This window comes from Mandrillus leucophaeus, unplaced genomic scaffold (assembly GCF_000951045.1).
Source record: "Mandrillus leucophaeus isolate KB7577 unplaced genomic scaffold, Mleu.le_1.0 Scaffold59, whole genome shotgun sequence".
NCBI lineage: Eukaryota > Metazoa > Chordata > Mammalia > Primates > Cercopithecidae > Mandrillus > Mandrillus leucophaeus.
This window is the reverse complement of record NW_012106363.1, coordinates 3,182,529-3,199,898: the sequence shown is the minus strand read 5'-3', so window position 1 is coordinate 3,199,898 and position 17,370 is coordinate 3,182,529. Positions and strand designations below refer to the sequence as shown.

General features: G+C 55.5%; 1 protein-coding gene across 1 annotated transcript in view; it reads left to right on the top strand.

Annotated features, from left to right (window-relative positions):
* The window catches only part of CACNA1G (calcium channel, voltage-dependent, T type, alpha 1G subunit), a 67,582-nt gene that overhangs the window by 1,645 nt on the left and 48,567 nt on the right, over window positions 1–17,370 (top strand). The window contains exons 3-11 of the mRNA XM_011999378.1: window positions 5–153; window positions 7,361–7,472; window positions 7,660–7,793; window positions 8,203–8,300; window positions 10,365–10,524; window positions 11,042–11,342; window positions 11,509–11,601; window positions 14,031–14,814; window positions 16,672–17,048. Coding sequence (XP_011854768.1) covers window positions 5–153; window positions 7,361–7,472; window positions 7,660–7,793; window positions 8,203–8,300; window positions 10,365–10,524; window positions 11,042–11,342; window positions 11,509–11,601; window positions 14,031–14,814; window positions 16,672–17,048 — 2,208 coding nt within the window. The remainder of the gene's footprint in view (window positions 1–4; window positions 154–7,360; window positions 7,473–7,659; window positions 7,794–8,202; window positions 8,301–10,364; window positions 10,525–11,041; window positions 11,343–11,508; window positions 11,602–14,030; window positions 14,815–16,671; window positions 17,049–17,370) is intronic.

Here is a 17,370-nt window from a genome sequence, read left to right as displayed (position 1 = left end):
CCGGCCGGGGCCGGGGTCAGCAGAAAAGGACCCGGGCAGCGCGGACTCCGAGGCGGAGGGACTGCCGTACCCGGCGCTGGCCCCGGTGGTTTTCTTCTACTTGAGCCAGGACAGCCGCCCGCGGAGCTGGTGTCTCCGCACGGTCTGTAACCCATATCCTTCGGGGCACGACGGCCAGGCGCGGGGTCGGAAGGGGGACGGGCCGCACCGCTGGGGGTCGGGGGTAAGAGGATCCACCGCCAGGTGAGTCGGAGAAGTGAGCCTGGAGGGTGGGCGGATGAGAGGGGGACTGCCAGGGAGGGGAGGGGGCACCAGAGTGGGAGCGGAGACGCGAGCAGGTCTCGTCGGTAACCCGGGCTTACCCCACCTCCTTACACACATCTCAGTCCTCCTGGGTGGGGGGTGGAATCCAGGCCAGGAGAAGAGAGCTGTGCTCCGCTGGCTCGCAGCTGGATGCCCTCCAGATGTGGGCAGGGGAGGGTCGTCTTCCTCCAGATGTGGGAAGCTTCGGGAGCCTGGGAGCTGTACTCTGCCCGCGCCGGTTAGCGAGCTGGGTTTGGGTTTGGTTTCCGAGTTTAGTGTGGAGGGGGAGAGGCGGTGGGGAGGAAGCTGCGGGGACGGAGGAGGGGGGACCGCAATCTCCTGGGTTTCCCTCCTTCCCCCGCCCCAAAGTTTGCGGCGGATTCTAGGGTCTGATCCCCCCAACCTAGTCCTTGAGGCTGAGGTTTTTACTGACACAGAGGGAGATGTTGGGGGGGCGGGGACCAGGTCCTGGCCCACCTCACCCCCCACCTCGCGGGTTGGAGGCACAACAAGGAGATTCCGGCGGCGGCTGATGTCAGGGGCGCAGAATGAGAACAAGATGTGGTGGAGGGGAGCTCTCTGCCCCCAGAGCTGGGAGTGGAACCCCTTTCCGCTAGAGCCCAGTGCCGCGAGTGCCTCCTTCTACCCGATCTCCATTCGATGCAGGATGCTTAAGGTTGGGTTGGGGAGTTTTGTGCTGGATTTTTCTTGTGGAGGGAAAGACGGTGGCAAGAGCTTTTTTAGCAAGTGGGGGATGGGATTAAGCTGGTCCAGGTTACTCCTCTCCTTTCACAAATAAAGAGTGCTCCTGCAGACCAGGTATGGGGGACTGCAGGCCTGCGAAAGTATTGGGGGGACCGTAATACTGTGAGTGTGTTCACTAAGGAGGACTCGGGTCTACCACCCCAGTGTAGACTCCGCAGATAGATTTGGGGAATGCAAGCCCCACATTCCAAGGAGATGGATTTAGCACTGCCCCCTGTCTGCCCAGGCTGGAGTGGTAGAGGAGACCCCAGCCTGGTCAGCCCCTAGCACAAAGCACCACTTGATAGACGCCTGGCCCCAGGCTCCCCGGTGTGTCCTGCCACCGGGGGAAGGAAAGGTGGAGGGGAGGTGTTGCTGCAGTCCCAGGTCTGGACAGCTTCTCTGGGCTCCTTCCTTCCAGCTCAGAGGTTCTTATAGACCCAGGGTGGGAGACCCCAGGTCTCGCTTGTAGCCCCTGTGAGCCTAGCCGGGACTCTGCTTTGAGGAAGAAGGGGGAGTGGGAAGGTTGGTGCCGCCCTCACTCTCTGCAGCTCTGCTGCCTCTAGTGCGCAAAGCAGGGATGAGCTTATGGCCCCCCCACCCCCATCCTCTACACCTTGTGGGTCTTTGGGAAGCTCCCCTCATCACACCCTCTCCTCATCCCCTGCCCCTTCTTCCGTTCTCTCTGAGCTGCAGAAAGAGAGGTGCAGGCCTCAGAGGTCTGTGTTCCTGCTGAATAGGCACAATCTTGAGGTTTGAGCCCCCACTCCCAGGCCCCTTTCTCCAAGGCAGGGACGGAGATGGAGAACTGATACGGCTGGAAAGGATGGGTTCTGAGCAACTCTCCTCTCTGCCCCTAACCATTTACCCCTTCCACGAATGGGAAAAAGCATCAACCTCTATGTCCTCCTTCTCAAGGGTCCCAGGGGAGGTAGAGAGAGCTCTTCTCTCCCCTCTCCCTGAAAACACACCTCTAGGCTAGCATCTCTTCTCGCCTGCCCTATCTCCAGGTGCTAGTGGAGGGTCTGGAGGCAGACTCCTTCACTGAGGGGTCTGGACGGGGGCAAGTGTGGAGGCCTGGCATGGGAGAAGAGAGGTAGGAGGACAGCACTCACCTTGGGAGTTGGGGAGCAGCTTCCCCCAGGGGAGTGGTAGTCTGGGGTGTGGGGCATCAGCGTTACTAGGTCTGGAGAAGCCTGGATTGGCTGAGGATGGGTTGAGAACAGTTTTTTGGCAGGGGACTCCCTAAGCTTTGTCCCTCACCACTGCCATCCTACCCAAGTACCAGGAGACACCTGTATTTTTGCTGCCAGAGGGGCTTTGAACTGCCTCCTGGGCCTCCCTCTTTCTCTTTGTGGTATCTGTGACTCCCCCCGGGCTTCAGGAGGGTTCATCTACACCTCTGAGCCTGAGAGACATAAGGACACTCCCCTCCACCCCCCAACTAACTGAAGCTAGTTAGGCTTTTCTTGGCACATTCTACTTCTTGGCCTCGCCTTTTTAAGAGACCAGGTTTCCTAGAGAGGAGATCTAGACCCAGGTAGGAAGTGTGTGTGTGTGTGTGTGCGCGCGCGCGCGTGTGTGTGTCTGTGTGTTTGTGTGTTGAGAAGGGAGAACAGCAAAAGGTACAGAAGTGCAAGCTTTGGTGTGGAGAGCAGGGGTACTGGCAGACAGTCACCCCTGCCTCAGATCAGAGGGGAGCATGCTGGCCTTTCCAATATGTGTTCCTGCGAGTGTGAGGGAGTGCGCTCCCCTCTCGGGGAGGAGTTCCTCCGCATTCCCTCTCTGGCTGTTGTGTCACATCTGGAAGTTTGTGTAGGAGTTTCTCCAAGCTCAGAGCCCAGCACAGCTTTTTCTCATTTGGAAATCACAGGCTGGCATTTGGGATGCCGAGAGAGGGGGAGTGGGAGGGGGGCCAGAGGGGGAGAGGGGAGCCTGCCAGGAGTTGGGGGAGGAGGGGGGGAGGCCTGAACGGCAGGAGCCCTAATGGCTTCCAGAAGTGAGTGTGAGTGAGTGCCTGTGCGTCACTCTGTGTGTCTGAGTGTGTCCCTCTAGAGGGGTGGGGGAACAGGAGTTTCTGGAGCCTTCCTTGCCACACTGTCCCAGTGCCCCAAGTCTGCCTATTTCTCTTACCTAGGGAGAATTCTCCATTTCTGTCCTCAGAGGAAATGGTGGGGGGAGTGTTCTTTCTGTCTCTTCATCAATTCCTTCCTCCAATTTAATTTCCAAACCCTAAGCTCGCCAGAGGAGATTCTGGGGAGAAGGGCTGGGGCAGGAGAATTGAATGGGATTGAGGGGGGCCAAATCACCCCTTGGCATGCTTTCTGCCCCAGGCCCACTTTCCTTCTGGGTCACACACACACTCATTCCCACCCGCTCCGCTCCGCCGCTCTGTTGGGGGACTCCCCATCACCCGTAGTGCCAGTTGGAACCATTCCTGGGATTACCCCCACCACACAGCCCCCCCTCACCCTCGCCTGCTCCCGCCCAGCACTCACCCCGCCCTGCCTGCCTCAGCCAGGATGGCGACAGACACAACTGCTCACACGGAGACATGCGCACGCGCGCGCGCACACACACACACACAGACACACACACACACAGAGTCACAGACGTTTGAATCAGATTTCTGGCCTATTTCCCCTCCCAAAGATTCCAGCGGGCCGCCTCTCTTGTGTCTCTGTGTCTCATGGCTCTGTCTCTGGGTGGAGCTGGCTGCCTTTCTGTGAGCTTCAGTTTTCAGTTCAGCTGGAAGCCTCTCTCCCCCTACACCCACACACTGAAGCGTGGTGGGGGGGAACCACAGGGAAATGGGCTTGTAGGAATGGCGGGGGGGTTCTGCTGGGGGAATCCCCCTTTGAGCTTTGGAGCAGGGCGGAGCCCCTACATCCCCTGTTACCCTTAGGGGTTGCCGAATCCGATAGACACCAGCCTCTCTGTGGGATGGGTGAGGCAAGGACCTAGCCCGCTACCTCCTCACTAGAATGCCAGGACTCCTGGGTCCAGGCCCATTTTCTCCTCACTGTTCCTTAGTCTCACATTTCCAGTCTCCTGGGTGGGAATGGGGCAACTGGAGGGCCTGCTTCCCTTTCAGCTCTCATGCCCAGAGCCCCTGTGCCCCTAGAGGTGTCCCGGCCACCCCCCTCCTCTCCCTGCTTTGCTCACCCTTGTGGCTGCCAGGCTAAGCAACGGCTCTATCTAGATAAAGCCCCACAGAGAGGACTCATTTGTGGAGATAACATGCTCTAGTTCTCTCTCCCATGAGGGAGGAAAGGAGGAGGGATGGAAGTGGGGTTCCTCTCTCTGCCGTTTCCTTTTTCTCTGCTTTTGATGGTGGGTTGTGGGGAGAAGAAAGATCCTCCCCTCTCCTACCCCCTCTTTGGGATCCACTCCAGCCCGGACAGTCACCATAGCAACAGTAGACATGTGACTGCACAGGTCTCTCATAGTCACTATGGCAACCAGTGTCCCCCGTTCCCTTGGTTACCATGGGGATCTGTCACATGGTTCCCCCCAACCTGATAACCTGTGGGTCTCCCTGATTCTCCTCCCCTGCATAAGGACAAGATAACAGCCTTAGTAAAGGGAGATCATGTGAGAGGGGTCTCTTTAATTACCATGACAACAAATCCACACCACCTGGTGACACATCCTCCTGTCGTTATGGCAACAGAAGAACATCACACAGTGACATACTGCCAGGTTCCCAAGGAAACGAGCCCTATCTGAGCAGGGTGAAAGACCCCCTCCCCCGTTAATTATTCCTCTATTCAGATTGTCCCAAATTGTCATGTACCTTGGTCTCTTCCCTGTCCTTTTGTGCTTACCTGTCGTGGAAGGAGAGCTGTACAGGGTGGGCAGGATGTTACCTGGAAGTAGGCTGAATTGCCAAGGGACCCTTAAGAAGGGGCTGCCATGGTCCAGAGCTGTGCATGAGGTTATCTGGGGGCAGACTCTGCCTGTAAGAGGCCTCTAGTCTGAGCCTGAGTAAGGTGGGGACAGAAAGAGTGGCAGCTCCTCTGTGGAGGTCACTTCTGTACCTTCCTCCACAGTTATAAGCAGTTCACCTCTATCAAGGGGAACAAGGCAGGAAAACCTGAATGGGGAGACACATCTGGCTTCTAGGCAAAGAGATTGATTGATTGGTTGATTCATTCATTCATTCGTTCAGTCTTCCCAGGTATGGATCATCTGCTCCGTGCCAGGCACTACAGCAAGCTCTGTAGGGGATAAAAAGACGTATCGGAATGCCCCTGCCTGTCAGGAGCCCCAGCTCAGCAGGGGAGGTTGACAAGTGCACAGATGACTAATATGGTGGAACTGTGCCATTAGAGGGGTCCAATTAGATGTCCTGGGAGCCCCTCTTCCTCAGAGATCTGCCCCTCCACATAGAGACATTCGCTCACATGGGCTCCTTCCAGACCCCCCTTTCCCTGCAGAGGAGAGGAGGGGACCTGTGTGGGGAAAGCAGACCAGTTCTTGAGGGTAATGGGGTCTTTCCCTTTCCAAATGATGGCTCCCTTCCTGTCCCCCTTTTTCCAGGGTGACCCCTGGCTGACCCCCATTCTGGGGAGAGATCCACTGCACTCTGGCTCCACTCAGAAAAACAATTTCATGGAAACAGAGCACTTTTTATGTCCTCCCTCCCATCTACTTGCCCCCAAAAACCTAGAACTTTTTTAAAAAACAAAAAAGCCCTCTTGTTCTTGTAAGGAGGTGGGGGTTAGGGAAACCGCAGTGCCTTAGGACTCTCGGTACCGCAGACAGGTGGCGAGCAGGGATGTGAGTCTAGGGGAAAGGGGCCTGGGTGGTGGAGAAGAGAAGGGGGAGGGCTGTCAGGGGTTTGAGGGAGTCATGGGCTGTGGGGGAGGGCATGTGGCTTGGGAGTCAGAAGAGATGGCCTGTGGCTGGGACCAGCTGGGAGGAAGGTCCGTAGGTTCCTGAACATTCCTGCTGGCCTCTTCATGCCTGGCCGAAGCCTTCTCATTCCAGAAGCAAGATTCCACCTGCTCTGGGCCCTACACAGTCTGACTTGGTGGGTCACGCCAGGAGCTGCCACAATACCTCCCCCATCCCCATTCCCCTAGGGGGTCTCTGGTCTCCTTTCCCCAATCTCCTGCTCTCTGATCTTTTCTAGCGTCTTTACTCTTCCCCACCCTTCTTATATTTTCCTTAAAGAAAATAGGATACTTGGTCATTTAACTGCGAGTCCAGTGCCTGGAACCTTCTAAGGTCCAGAGGCCGTTTTGTACATTCTCCTGCTGATGGGCTGGAAATGAGTCACTCCGTAGAATCCACTGTGTGGAAAGACCCAGGGTTTAGAAAGAACCCCTCCCTCCCGCTTGCTGTTTTGGCTAGTCTGGGCTGGAAGCCACAAGCAGGTGTGATGGTGGCAATGGCCTCTTGGGGGAGGGGGTAGACATTGTCCACTCTGCATGGCTTGGGAGCTATGCCCGGCATGGTGCCTGACACATAATGGGTCCTCAATATTTAAATGTGTGAATGTGCCTAGTGGTCATTTGAGGGTGTTGAGAGGTTGGGAGGCTGGTGGTGGAAGAGGGAGCCCCGGGCTCTGGTGCTGTAGCAAGGGGGACTGCAGCTGTGGACATCTACCTTCCACCTAGTGCCAGGGCGGTCATGACAGGCAGTTCTGCCTGCCTGAGCAGCTATGGTGTACAGAGGAAACTATCATAGATCAGGAGCTTGGAAACCACCGTCTCATCCTGGCTTCTCGGGTGACCTTCGGCATATGACTTTGGCATTCCTGGGCCTCAACTTCCTTGAGTTCTGGGGAAGAAAATGATCTAGCCCGGATACTTCAGAGGGCTGTTGTGAGCATCAACTGTGGCATTGTGTGAAAGTGCTTGGTAAACTGTAAGGCAGGCATAATCCGACTTTAGGTTTGTATAACACATTCATATACAGTATCTCATTTGCTTCTCACATCTACCCTGTGAGGTAGGGAGAATAGGATTCAGATTCTGCAGCAAACTCATGGTGTCTGGCATTTCCACAGGCATGATCGATTTATTCCCCAAATGACTTGTGCAAATAGTCAGGGTATTTGTGGCTTGTCTTCCTTTACAGATGAGGAAGCTGGGTCCAGAGAGGTGAGATGACCAAGGTGGGATTCCCCTTCTCTGATGGGGAGCCTGGGGCCGGGGGCTGGTCTGACGTGTAGGTCAGGTCCCTGGCACCACACCTGCTTAGCCTCAGATGGAGCTAGGAGGTAAACGAGGAGGAGGTGTTAGGGCAGGGCAGGGGGCTGGCCTCAGCTCCAGCCTTGGCCAGCTGTTTCCTTGACTGCCCGTACCTGGTTTGAGCGTATCAGCATGTTGGTCATCCTTCTCAACTGCGTGACCCTGGGCATGTTCCGGCCGTGCGAGGACATCGCCTGTGACTCCCAGCGCTGCCGGATCCTGCAGGTGAGTGTGTGTGTGTGTGTGTGTGTGTGTGTGTGTGTGTGTGTGTTGGGGGGTTGGCCCCTCCTAATCTTAATACCCCTTACTCCTCTGCAAGAGGCCCTGACCCAACTGGTGGGGGCTAGGGTGGGACTAAAGGGTATTCCCTCACCCACTTCTCAGTTTCAGCCACCTCTTGTCCCCACATTAGGCCTTTGATGACTTCATCTTTGCCTTCTTCGCCGTGGAGATGGTGGTGAAGATGGTGGCCTTGGGCATCTTTGGGAAAAAGTGTTACCTCGGAGACACTTGGAACCGGCTTGACTTTTTCATCGTCATTGCAGGGTGAGGGCCTGGGCTGGGGTGGGAAAGCAATGGATCAGATCAGTCCCTTCCCCAGGTTCAGGGCTCTGGGCCTTTGACCTCCCAGCTCCAGCCCAGTTACAGCACCACTTTCTCCCTGGGCTGTCTCCTGAGGATCTGAGGCTGCCCTGCCTCTAACACTGTAGCCTATATTCTAAATTTCAAGGCCCTCTTCCTAATTCTGCCCCCTTCTCTGATGGGCAGTCTGTCCTTGTCTCAGGGGTAGCCTTGCCCCCCAGACAGAGAGCCGGATCTTCACGGTCCCTTGGTGAAGGAGAAAAAGGACTCAGAGGTCGTCCTACTGCCCTTAAAGCAGGATTCCTCATTGACCTCTTTTGACCCCACTGTGGCCTCAGACTCAAAGGGCCTCCCTTTGGGCCCCTCCCTGCAGGATGTTGGAGTACTCGCTGGACCTGCAGAACGTCAGCTTCTCAGCTGTCAGGACAGTCCGTGTGCTGCGACCGCTCAGGGCCATTAACCGGGTGCCCAGTGAGTGACCCCTCAGCCCTCGGCCCCTGAAGAGAGCCCCAGGAGGAAATGTGGAAATCTCAGACCCCACCTGTACCACTGTGTCCTCACCTGACCCCTCACAGGCCCCGTCAGAGAAGGGCTCAGCGGGGAGCTGGGGTTGCTGGAACAAAATGGAACTCTGACTGTAGCACTATGGGAGTTACCTGGGAAGACCCCGCCTCATTTTAGCCTGGCTTTAGGTCAGAGTCTCAGAAACATCTCAGATGACCCTTTCCCTTCAGCTAGATGACCACTTCCCCTGGGAGGATAGAGGTGTGGGGACTGGAGAGGCTGACAGGCAAGGAGTGGATGCAAGGTGCTAATGGCCTTTTCTAGCCAGAACAGCCTCTCATACAATCTGGTTCTTGCTGGTGAGACATGCTGGCCACGCTGAACATGACTTCTCTCAAGACAAGGCCACTCCATGTCTCACCCTCCGCCTCTGTCCCCTTCCTCCTTCCCACCGCCTTCCAACCCGTTGCAGCAACTGCCGGGCCCATTATCTAAATTAAACTGCATTGGTTTCTGGAGCCAGCCAGGCTTTGGCAGCTCTGGTTCCCCCTACATCCTGCCCCCTCCGTTTGCTCAGGCCCCTTTGCAACTCCCCAACCTACACAAGCTGCAGATGGTCCCTGCTGTGGTCCTAGGAGTGGGGTGGTTGGCGGGGAACGCATGTTTCTGGGGCTCAGTGCCTGGTTGTGTACCTGATGCAGCAGCCCCCTGCGCTCTGTGTGTGTGTGTGTGTGTGTGTGTGAGTGTGATGTTGCTGCTGCCCCTGGGAGGGCAGAGCTGTTGAATGTGTCCTCTGGGGCTCGGGATGTGTTGGTGTTAACAGGAGCTCCAGAAGAGGGGCATGCCTTGCCTCCTCTCCCGCCCCAGGTGATGGCTGGCAGATTTATAGGCCTCTGTCTAACCACCGGTGTAATTCCCTTAATACAAACCCTGAGGAATTGATCTCAGTTGGAGCACAGAGAAGCTGAAGCGGGATGGGGTAGGAGGAGGGGGAGGGAGTGAGAAGACTGGGCTGGCAGGGGCGGGGCTGGGCGCTGCAGTCACCAAGAGGGTTAATTAGCTGCTGCTTAGCAGCTTTTGCCCTGGAGGGAGCAGGGGGCCATAGATAGCACTTTGGGGGTGAAGCCAGCCATTAGAGATCTGTCTGCTTGATGAGGGCTTGGCAAACTGGGGGCTGGTTCAGACCATTTGGGCCGATTGGGTTCTAGACCTGGAATGCAGTGAGAGGGCAGTAACCCTAATAGGGCTTTTGAGGAGGGGGTTTCAGTGGCTTTCCCTGTGGAGGGGGTTGTAAATTGATGGACTTCTGAGAAGACAGTATTGTGTCTCTTCAGGTCCTGATTTGGGGATCTGGACCACGCGGGGAATAGATTCAGGGCAGCGGGACTCAGAGCCATAGTGACGCACAGGGCATCTTGGCCCCAGCCTAGGAGTTGGCTCTCAAAATGAGATTCCTGCCCACTGTCATTCCTCCTGGAGTTCGCTGCCTCAGTTTCCCTAATGACTCTGGTGGTGATAACTTAGAAAGATCAAGTGACTGTGCCTGTTGAGAGAAGGAAGTAGGTAGGGAGTGTGCGTGTGAGTGTGTGCGGGTGTGGGTGTGTGTTGCAGAGGGATTCGGAAGCCCAAAGCCTGGGTTCAAGTTCCGGCACCTACACTTAGCAGCTGTGTGATACTGGGTGAGTCAAGTCATTCCTCTGAGCTTCAGACTTCTCATCTGTAAATTGGGAGTGACATTATCCACATGTGATGATGTTGGGAGAGTTAGGAGGGGCCACAATTTCCCTAGCTCACTGTCAGTGGTACTGTGCAGATTACTATGGGCAAGCCACAAGGGGAAGTGGGTCGGGGTAAGGGGCTGCAGAGGCTATCTGGGGAGTCAGAGGTGTCTGTTGGTCTCCCCTCCAGCTTGAGCCGGGCCGTCTCAGCCTCAGAGTCCCTGGTGGGGCCCCTCCAGGAGTGCTGCCGGGCCGTGGCAGTCAGCCTAGCCCGGCCAGCCTGGTGTCCCCAGCGTGGCTTCTGCCCCCACAGGCATGCGCATCCTTGTCACGTTGTTGCTGGACACACTGCCCATGCTGGGCAACGTCCTGCTGCTCTGCTTCTTCGTCTTCTTCATCTTTGGCATCGTCGGCGTCCAGCTGTGGGCAGGGCTGCTTCGGAATCGATGCTTCCTACCTGAGAATTTTAGCCTGTGAGTGGTGGACAGGGTCTGGGAGGACCTGGGAGTGGTTGTGGGGCTGGGGCACCCCCCACCAGTTCCTCACTTCTGGTTGCTACCGACATATCGGTTCTAACATCTGAGACATATCTGGTTCTCGAACTTGGCTACCCATTGGAACCACCTGGGGAGTTTTAAAAAGTACTGATGCCTGGGTGCCACCTCCAGAGATTCTGATTTCGTTGGTCTGGGGCTCAGCTTGGATGCAGAGATTTTTTAAACCCCTCCAGTGATCCTAATGTGCAGCAAAATTTGAAAACCACTATTCTAGTATGTGACCTTCCAACATCCTAAGTCTGGAGTCTCCCCACTCAGGCCTCACGCTCCTGGTGTCCACAAATCCCTGCCCTGCCCAGTCCCTTCCCCATTCTTGGTTCTGCCCTGCTTACCCTGTGTGCCTCGAGCACTCATGCCATCTCTCTCTTCCTGGGCCCTCTCCCTGGAGAGCCCACTCCCCAGCCTCACCCCTGTTCCCCTTCCCATCCTGCAGCCCCCTAAGCGTGGACCTGGAGCGCTATTACCAGACAGAGAATGAGGATGAGAGCCCCTTCATCTGCTCCCAGCCACGCGAGAACGGCATGCGGTCCTGCAGAAGCGTGCCCACGTTGCGTGGGGAGGGGGGCGGTGGCCCACCTTGTGGTCTGGACTATGAGGCCTACAACAGCTCCAGCAATACCACCTGTGTCAACTGGAACCAGTACTACACCAACTGCTCAGCGGGGGAGCACAACCCCTTCAAGGGCGCCATCAACTTTGACAACATTGGCTATGCCTGGATCGCCATCTTCCAGGTGGGGCAGCCTGGGCCCCGGGAGATTCCCCAGAACACCAGCCCCAGGACACAGCCCAGGATCGGAGTGGTCGCTCTCAGGGTTGGGGTGGGGGTTAAGGCCTCTGGAGGAGACTGGAGGAGGATTTGGTGGGCCCATAGTCAGCCTGCCCCTCTGCACCCCCTAGGTCATCACACTGGAGGGCTGGGTCGACATCATGTACTTTGTGATGGATGCTCATTCCTTCTACAATTTCATCTACTTCATCCTCCTCATCATCGTGAGTGACTCCTCAGATCCCCGTGGGGATGGGCAATCCTGGGGACACCCGTGGGAGCAGTCCAGAGAGGGGATAGTTTGTTCTGTCTGAAGTTTTCAGCTCTCAGGGCAAGTCCTGTACAGAGGGTATCTGTCATGTAGTAGGAGGGACACCAGATGCGGAGTCAGGAAGAAATCCAAGGTCAAGGAGGGACTTACTGCTACTGGAACCTTAGGCAAGTCATTCCTCTTGAGGCCCCCAGCACTGCTCTGGACCTCTGTTTCTTCATGGGTGAAATGGATGGTTCTCACCCTGAGATGATATCACCTCCCCTAGAGGGCACTTGGGAATGGGAAAGGGTGATTCTGGTTTTGATTTTTTTTAATAGCTTTATTGAGACATAACTCGCATATCATTCAATTCATCCCTTTGAACGAATCCAGTGGTTTTTTTTAGCATGTTCGCAGAGTTCTGTTTTTCATAAGGACAAGGGGAGTGCAATTGGCAACTTGTTACTGGGGGAGGGGAGAGAAGCTAAACATCCTGAAATGCTTGCAAATAAAGAATTATTCCACCCAAAGTTCTGATCAGTGATCAATTGGTGTTAAATGCTGCCTGATCTCTTATTCCTGCCAGTTCAGAAATTGCAAGACTTTAGGAAGGCAGAAGACGGAGGCAAAAGCAGCAATATTTAATAGTTTTAATCACTACCATTCATAGTTAATAACTTCATCGCTACCACTTTGAGCCAATATTTATTGAGCACTTACTATGCACCAGCCCCTGATCTAAGCACTTTCAATGTGCTGGTGCATTTAATCCTCACCATAATCCTCTCCATTTTACAGATGAGGAAACCGACGTTTCCTCATTTATCTGACCCTACCAGGCGCTTTGCCTATGCTGTGTATTAATCTCCAAGAGTGGGGCATCACTGCTGACGTATGCTGTAACATCTGCTGCCTGTTTAATCCTCGTCGTCCCCTGTGAGGTGCCAGGGTAGGGATTGTGGTCCCCATCTCTTAAATGAGAACTTGGCGCCCCAGAGGGTGGGTCACTGGGCCAAAATCACACAGAAAGTAAGTAGCTGGGGCTAAGAATTCAGTCCCAGGCTAACGACTCCACATTCAGCCTTTCTTCCATGTCACCAAGAGGCCAACGACAGAGCCAGACAGAGGGACAGATATTGAGAGAAAGAGATTAAGAAAGATTAAGATCTACTCAGGACCTAGGACTAGCTCCAGAGAGAGAAGAACACAAAATGAGGCAGCTCCTGGTGAGTGAGAGACAGAGGGTAGGCCCTGAGAAAGAGCAAGTCCCCAAGGCCACCCCCTCCTGCCTGCGTAACTTCCCCTGGTGCGGAAGAGTGGGCAGGCTTGGGGCGAAGCCTGGCTGGAGGCCCGTTCCCATCCCTGGCCACCACCTCAAGGGGCGAGGCCAGTGCTTCAGGGAAGTGGGGTCTTCTCACCATGTGGCCCCCCCACCCCACTCCCTTTCCCTCGTGGGCTTGGTAGAGGGGGAAGGAAGCAGACAGGGAGATAAGGGGCCTAGTTTCCACCCTCCCACACACCCCCTGAAAAATCTTTCCTAACAGCTCTCTGGAATCACACTAGTGAAGCTAATTATCATAATTACTAGGACACGATCTAGAAAAAAAAAATCTGCTTTGTCACCATAAATATTCATTTCCTTCATTCGGGATTGTTATCCAAGCAATGGCCGTTCCAGAGTTCTGGGGAAACTGAGGCATGGATATGGGGACTGGGGGAGTGTGAGCAAGTCAGGTGGCAGCTTGACTGGTCTGTAGGGTCAAGGGTTCAGCCCCTCCCCCATCTGAGGGAGGGGGGCACAGGGAAAACGGGGACAGATGAGGCCAATGGTCCCTGTTTTCAGATGAGGATACGTGGTCCCATTGCTAAGGGTCTCTCCCAAAGTCACACAACTAGAATTGGGGCTAGAAGTAGGAGTCTTGTAAATGATGTTTTTGCCAAGATCTCAAGGCTCAATATAATTTGAAAACCCCATGTCCCTAATATTGCTTTAATTTCCACAGCATTTGCTACTCCTAATGGAAATTGCAGAAGGGTGCTGCGTCTCTGCAGGTGTGCGTGTTTAGGGACAGGGAATTTGAGAGATTGCAGGATAACACCATGTTCAAGAGCAACATCTTGGAATTTCATAGAGCTTGGTTCCAGTCATAGCCTTGCTCTGAATTAGCTGAGTGATCTTGGGCAAATGCTTTGACCTCTCTGGGCCTCGGTTTCCTTACCTGTCTGATGGAGATTACAACAGCATCACCTCCTGAGGCTGTCTTAAAAATAAAATGAGATAATGCTTGGAAAATAACTGAGCGTGGCGCCTAGCGCGTAGGAATTCCTCTGTATGTGGTGGCTGGCATTGTGATTCACTTTTCTTCAGGACGTCTCCTCTTCCTGTCCCCACCCCTACAGGTGGGCTCCTTCTTCATGATCAACCTGTGCCTGGTGGTGATTGCCACGCAGTTCTCAGAGACCAAGCAGAGGGAAAGCCAGCTGATGCGGGAGCAGCGTGTGCGGTTCCTGTCCAACGCCAGCACCCTGGCTAGCTTCTCTGAGCCCGGCAGCTGCTATGAGGAGCTGCTCAAGTACCTGGTGTACATCCTTCGTAAGGCAGCCCGCAGGCTGGCTCAGGTCTCTCGGGCAGCAGGTGTGCGGGCTGGGCTGCTCAGCAGCCCAGCACCCCTTGGGGGCCAGGAGACCCAGCCCAGCAGCAGCTGCTCTCGCTCTCACCGCCGCCTGTCCGTCCACCACCTGGTGCACCACCACCACCACCATCACCACCACTACCACCTGGGCAATGGAACGCTCAGGGTCCCCCGGGCCAGCCCAGAGATCCAGGACAGGGATGCCAATGGGTCCCGCCGGCTCATGCTGCCACCACCCTCGACGCCTGCCCTCTCTGGGGGCCCCCCAGGTGGCGCAGAGTCTGTGCACAGCTTCTACCATGCCGACTGCCACTTAGAGCCAGTCCGCTGCCAGGCACCCCCTCCCAGGTCCCCATCTGAGGCATCCGGCAGGACTGTGGGCAGCGGGAAGGTGTATCCCACCGTGCACACCAGCCCTCCACCGGAGACGCTCAAAGAGAAGGCACTAGTAGAGGTGGCTGCCAGCTCTGGGCCCGCAACCCTCACCAGCCTCAACATCCCACCTGGGCCCTACAGCTCCATGCACAAGCTGCTGGAGACACAGAGTACAGGTGACAGCTCTTGGGGGAGGTGTGTGGGTGCCCTTGTCTGGGAATCAGGTGGCGTCCCAGAGGGGACTAGGGGTCTGGAGTCAGAGGGACCAGGGCTCATATTCTCATGCTGCCTCTCATTGCTTAGGCACCTTCAACCAGTCACATCCCTGCTTTGAGCTCGAATTTTCTCATCTGCTAAAGTGGAAATCATAATTCCTACATCGTAATAGCAGTAACTATCATGTAATAAGCACCTGCTTCGTGCTGTTTGCAATAATGTCTAGCAACTGTTGCACAACGCAATAGCTGTGTGCCTGTCACATGCTTTGCAGGCAAAATCCCATTGGATTCTCTCTACCCATTAGGTGATAGCCTTTCTTAGCATCCTCATTGTGTGGATGAGAACCAGGAGGCTTGGAGAGGTTGCTTGACTCACCCAAGGCTGTGCTGTTGGTGAGGGGCGGACTCGGGGCGCACACTCAGGACTCCCCGTTGTGAGGCTCAGAGAGGAAATGGTGTGTGACTGTGCCCAGCTTCATGCCCCACTGGCTAAACCTGAGTCTCATTGCCTCCGCACGGGGAGACCCAGTTCAGGGAGCTGCTTGTCTGATGGGTGAAACTCCCAGTGTCGTGGGGGCAGTGAGACACATAGGGACGTCGGGCTCTCCCCAGCAGACAGGTTCACTGTAGCTGCAGCCCACGGCCTGTGTTTCAGGAAGGATGTGGCACGTGGGGAGCAGCGGGATATTCGTGGGGATGTTACGTGGGAATGTGGGCTGGGACCAGAAGGTGCTATCACAGAACCCAGAGCGAAAGGTTTCTATGCCAGCTCCTCCACTACCCTGCCACAGGACGTGGGCCAGTCACATGCACCCACGATTTTATTTCCTCCTGTGTAAAAGGCAAGGCTGGGCCCATGATTACTGTCAGTGGGTGCTTACTGACTCCCTCCTGTGTGCAGATGCAGTCAAGGGGGAAATGTTGCTGAGAGCCCACCCGGGGCCAGCTGGGGGCCTCCACATCCATGCTTTACCTGGTAGTCTCTGAGGTTCTCATATTCTGTGAGCAAAGCTGGATTTAAAGGGACATTGATGTCTCAGGCTAGGTCCCTGAGTGTGTGTGCATGAGTGCATCTAGTATGCATGTATGTGTCTGTGTCCGTGAAGGGGTCAAGTGTGTGTGTGTGCATGTGTGCATGCATGTGTCTGATGTTTATATGCATATGTAGGCACATGTGCTTGATGTGTGTAGGTGCATGTGCGATATGAAGCTCTTTCCTTGGTGTGTGTGCATGCACATATGTGCATGTGTCTGGCATATGTGTCATGTGTGAATGTGTTTGTGCACACATGTGTTGGTATGTGCATGTATGTGTGCCCATGTGGTGGTGTGCAAATAGTATGAGTGTGTACACAAGTGTGTGCACCTGGAGCACGTGTGCAGGTGCACGTGTCTGGTGTGGGTGTGTGTGCAAGTGCACGTGTGTGGGCGTGTCTTAAGGATCCCTTGAAAAGTGCTGCTCAGAGCAGTGTTTTGCAGGCCTGGCTTCTGGGAAGGGGAAGGGGAGTGAGGCTCCTTGCTGAAGTCGCCTAGGATATAGGAGCTGTCCGGGATCTCAGAGGACATCCAGGCCACCTCTCTGAGCCCCAGGACACTCAGCAGTGACTGCCAATGAAGTGCTATTGACATCAGGGCATCTTGTGGGTCAAGACTGCCCACCTTGCAGGACATTCTACACCCCTGGCCCACAAAGTGCCTGGCACCCCATCACTGTAACAACCCCAGACTCCCTGACACATTTTACACTTACTTGAAGGGCAGGGTAGCCCCAGGTATGAGACTCTGGAGCCTCTCACCTGTACTCTTCTGTTCCAGGTGCCTGCCAAAGCTCTTGCAAGATCTCCAGCCCTTGCTTGAAGGCAGACAGTGGAGCCTCTGGTCCAGACAGCTGCCCCTACTGTGCCCGGGCGGGGGCAGGGGAGGTAGAGCTCGCCGACCGTGAAATGCCTGACTCAGACAGCGAGGTGGTTTATGAGTTCACACAGGATGCCCAGCACAGTGACATCCGGGACCCCCACAGCCGGCGGCAACGGAGCCTGGGCCCAGATGCAGAGCCCAGCTCTGTGCTGGCCTTCTGGAGGCTAATCTGTGACACCTTCCGAAAGATTGTGGACAGCAAGTACTTTGGCCGGGGAATCATGATTGCCATCCTGGTCAATACACTCAGCATGGGCATCGAATACCATGAGCAGGTAGGGGTGTGGCAGAGGCAGGGCTCCTGCCAGCTGCTTTTCGTCTGGGGCTGGGGCCTTCTACCTCCCTCCGCACCCCTCCTCCTGTGCTCTGCTTCCTCTCCGTGCTGCTAGCCCGCCTGGCAGGGAGGAGGGGAGGTGGGTGATGGAGCAATGCATGGAGATTCTCTAGAGGGAATGTTTAAAGTCTCTGAGTATGGAGGTCACCCTGGGCAGGCCACAGGGTATGTTCTACCCGGGAAGGCTTCTCAGAGGAGCCTGGCTTTGAAGGATGTGAACAAGTGGTGAGCGTCAGCATGTGGGAAGAGGCACGTCCCTGGGA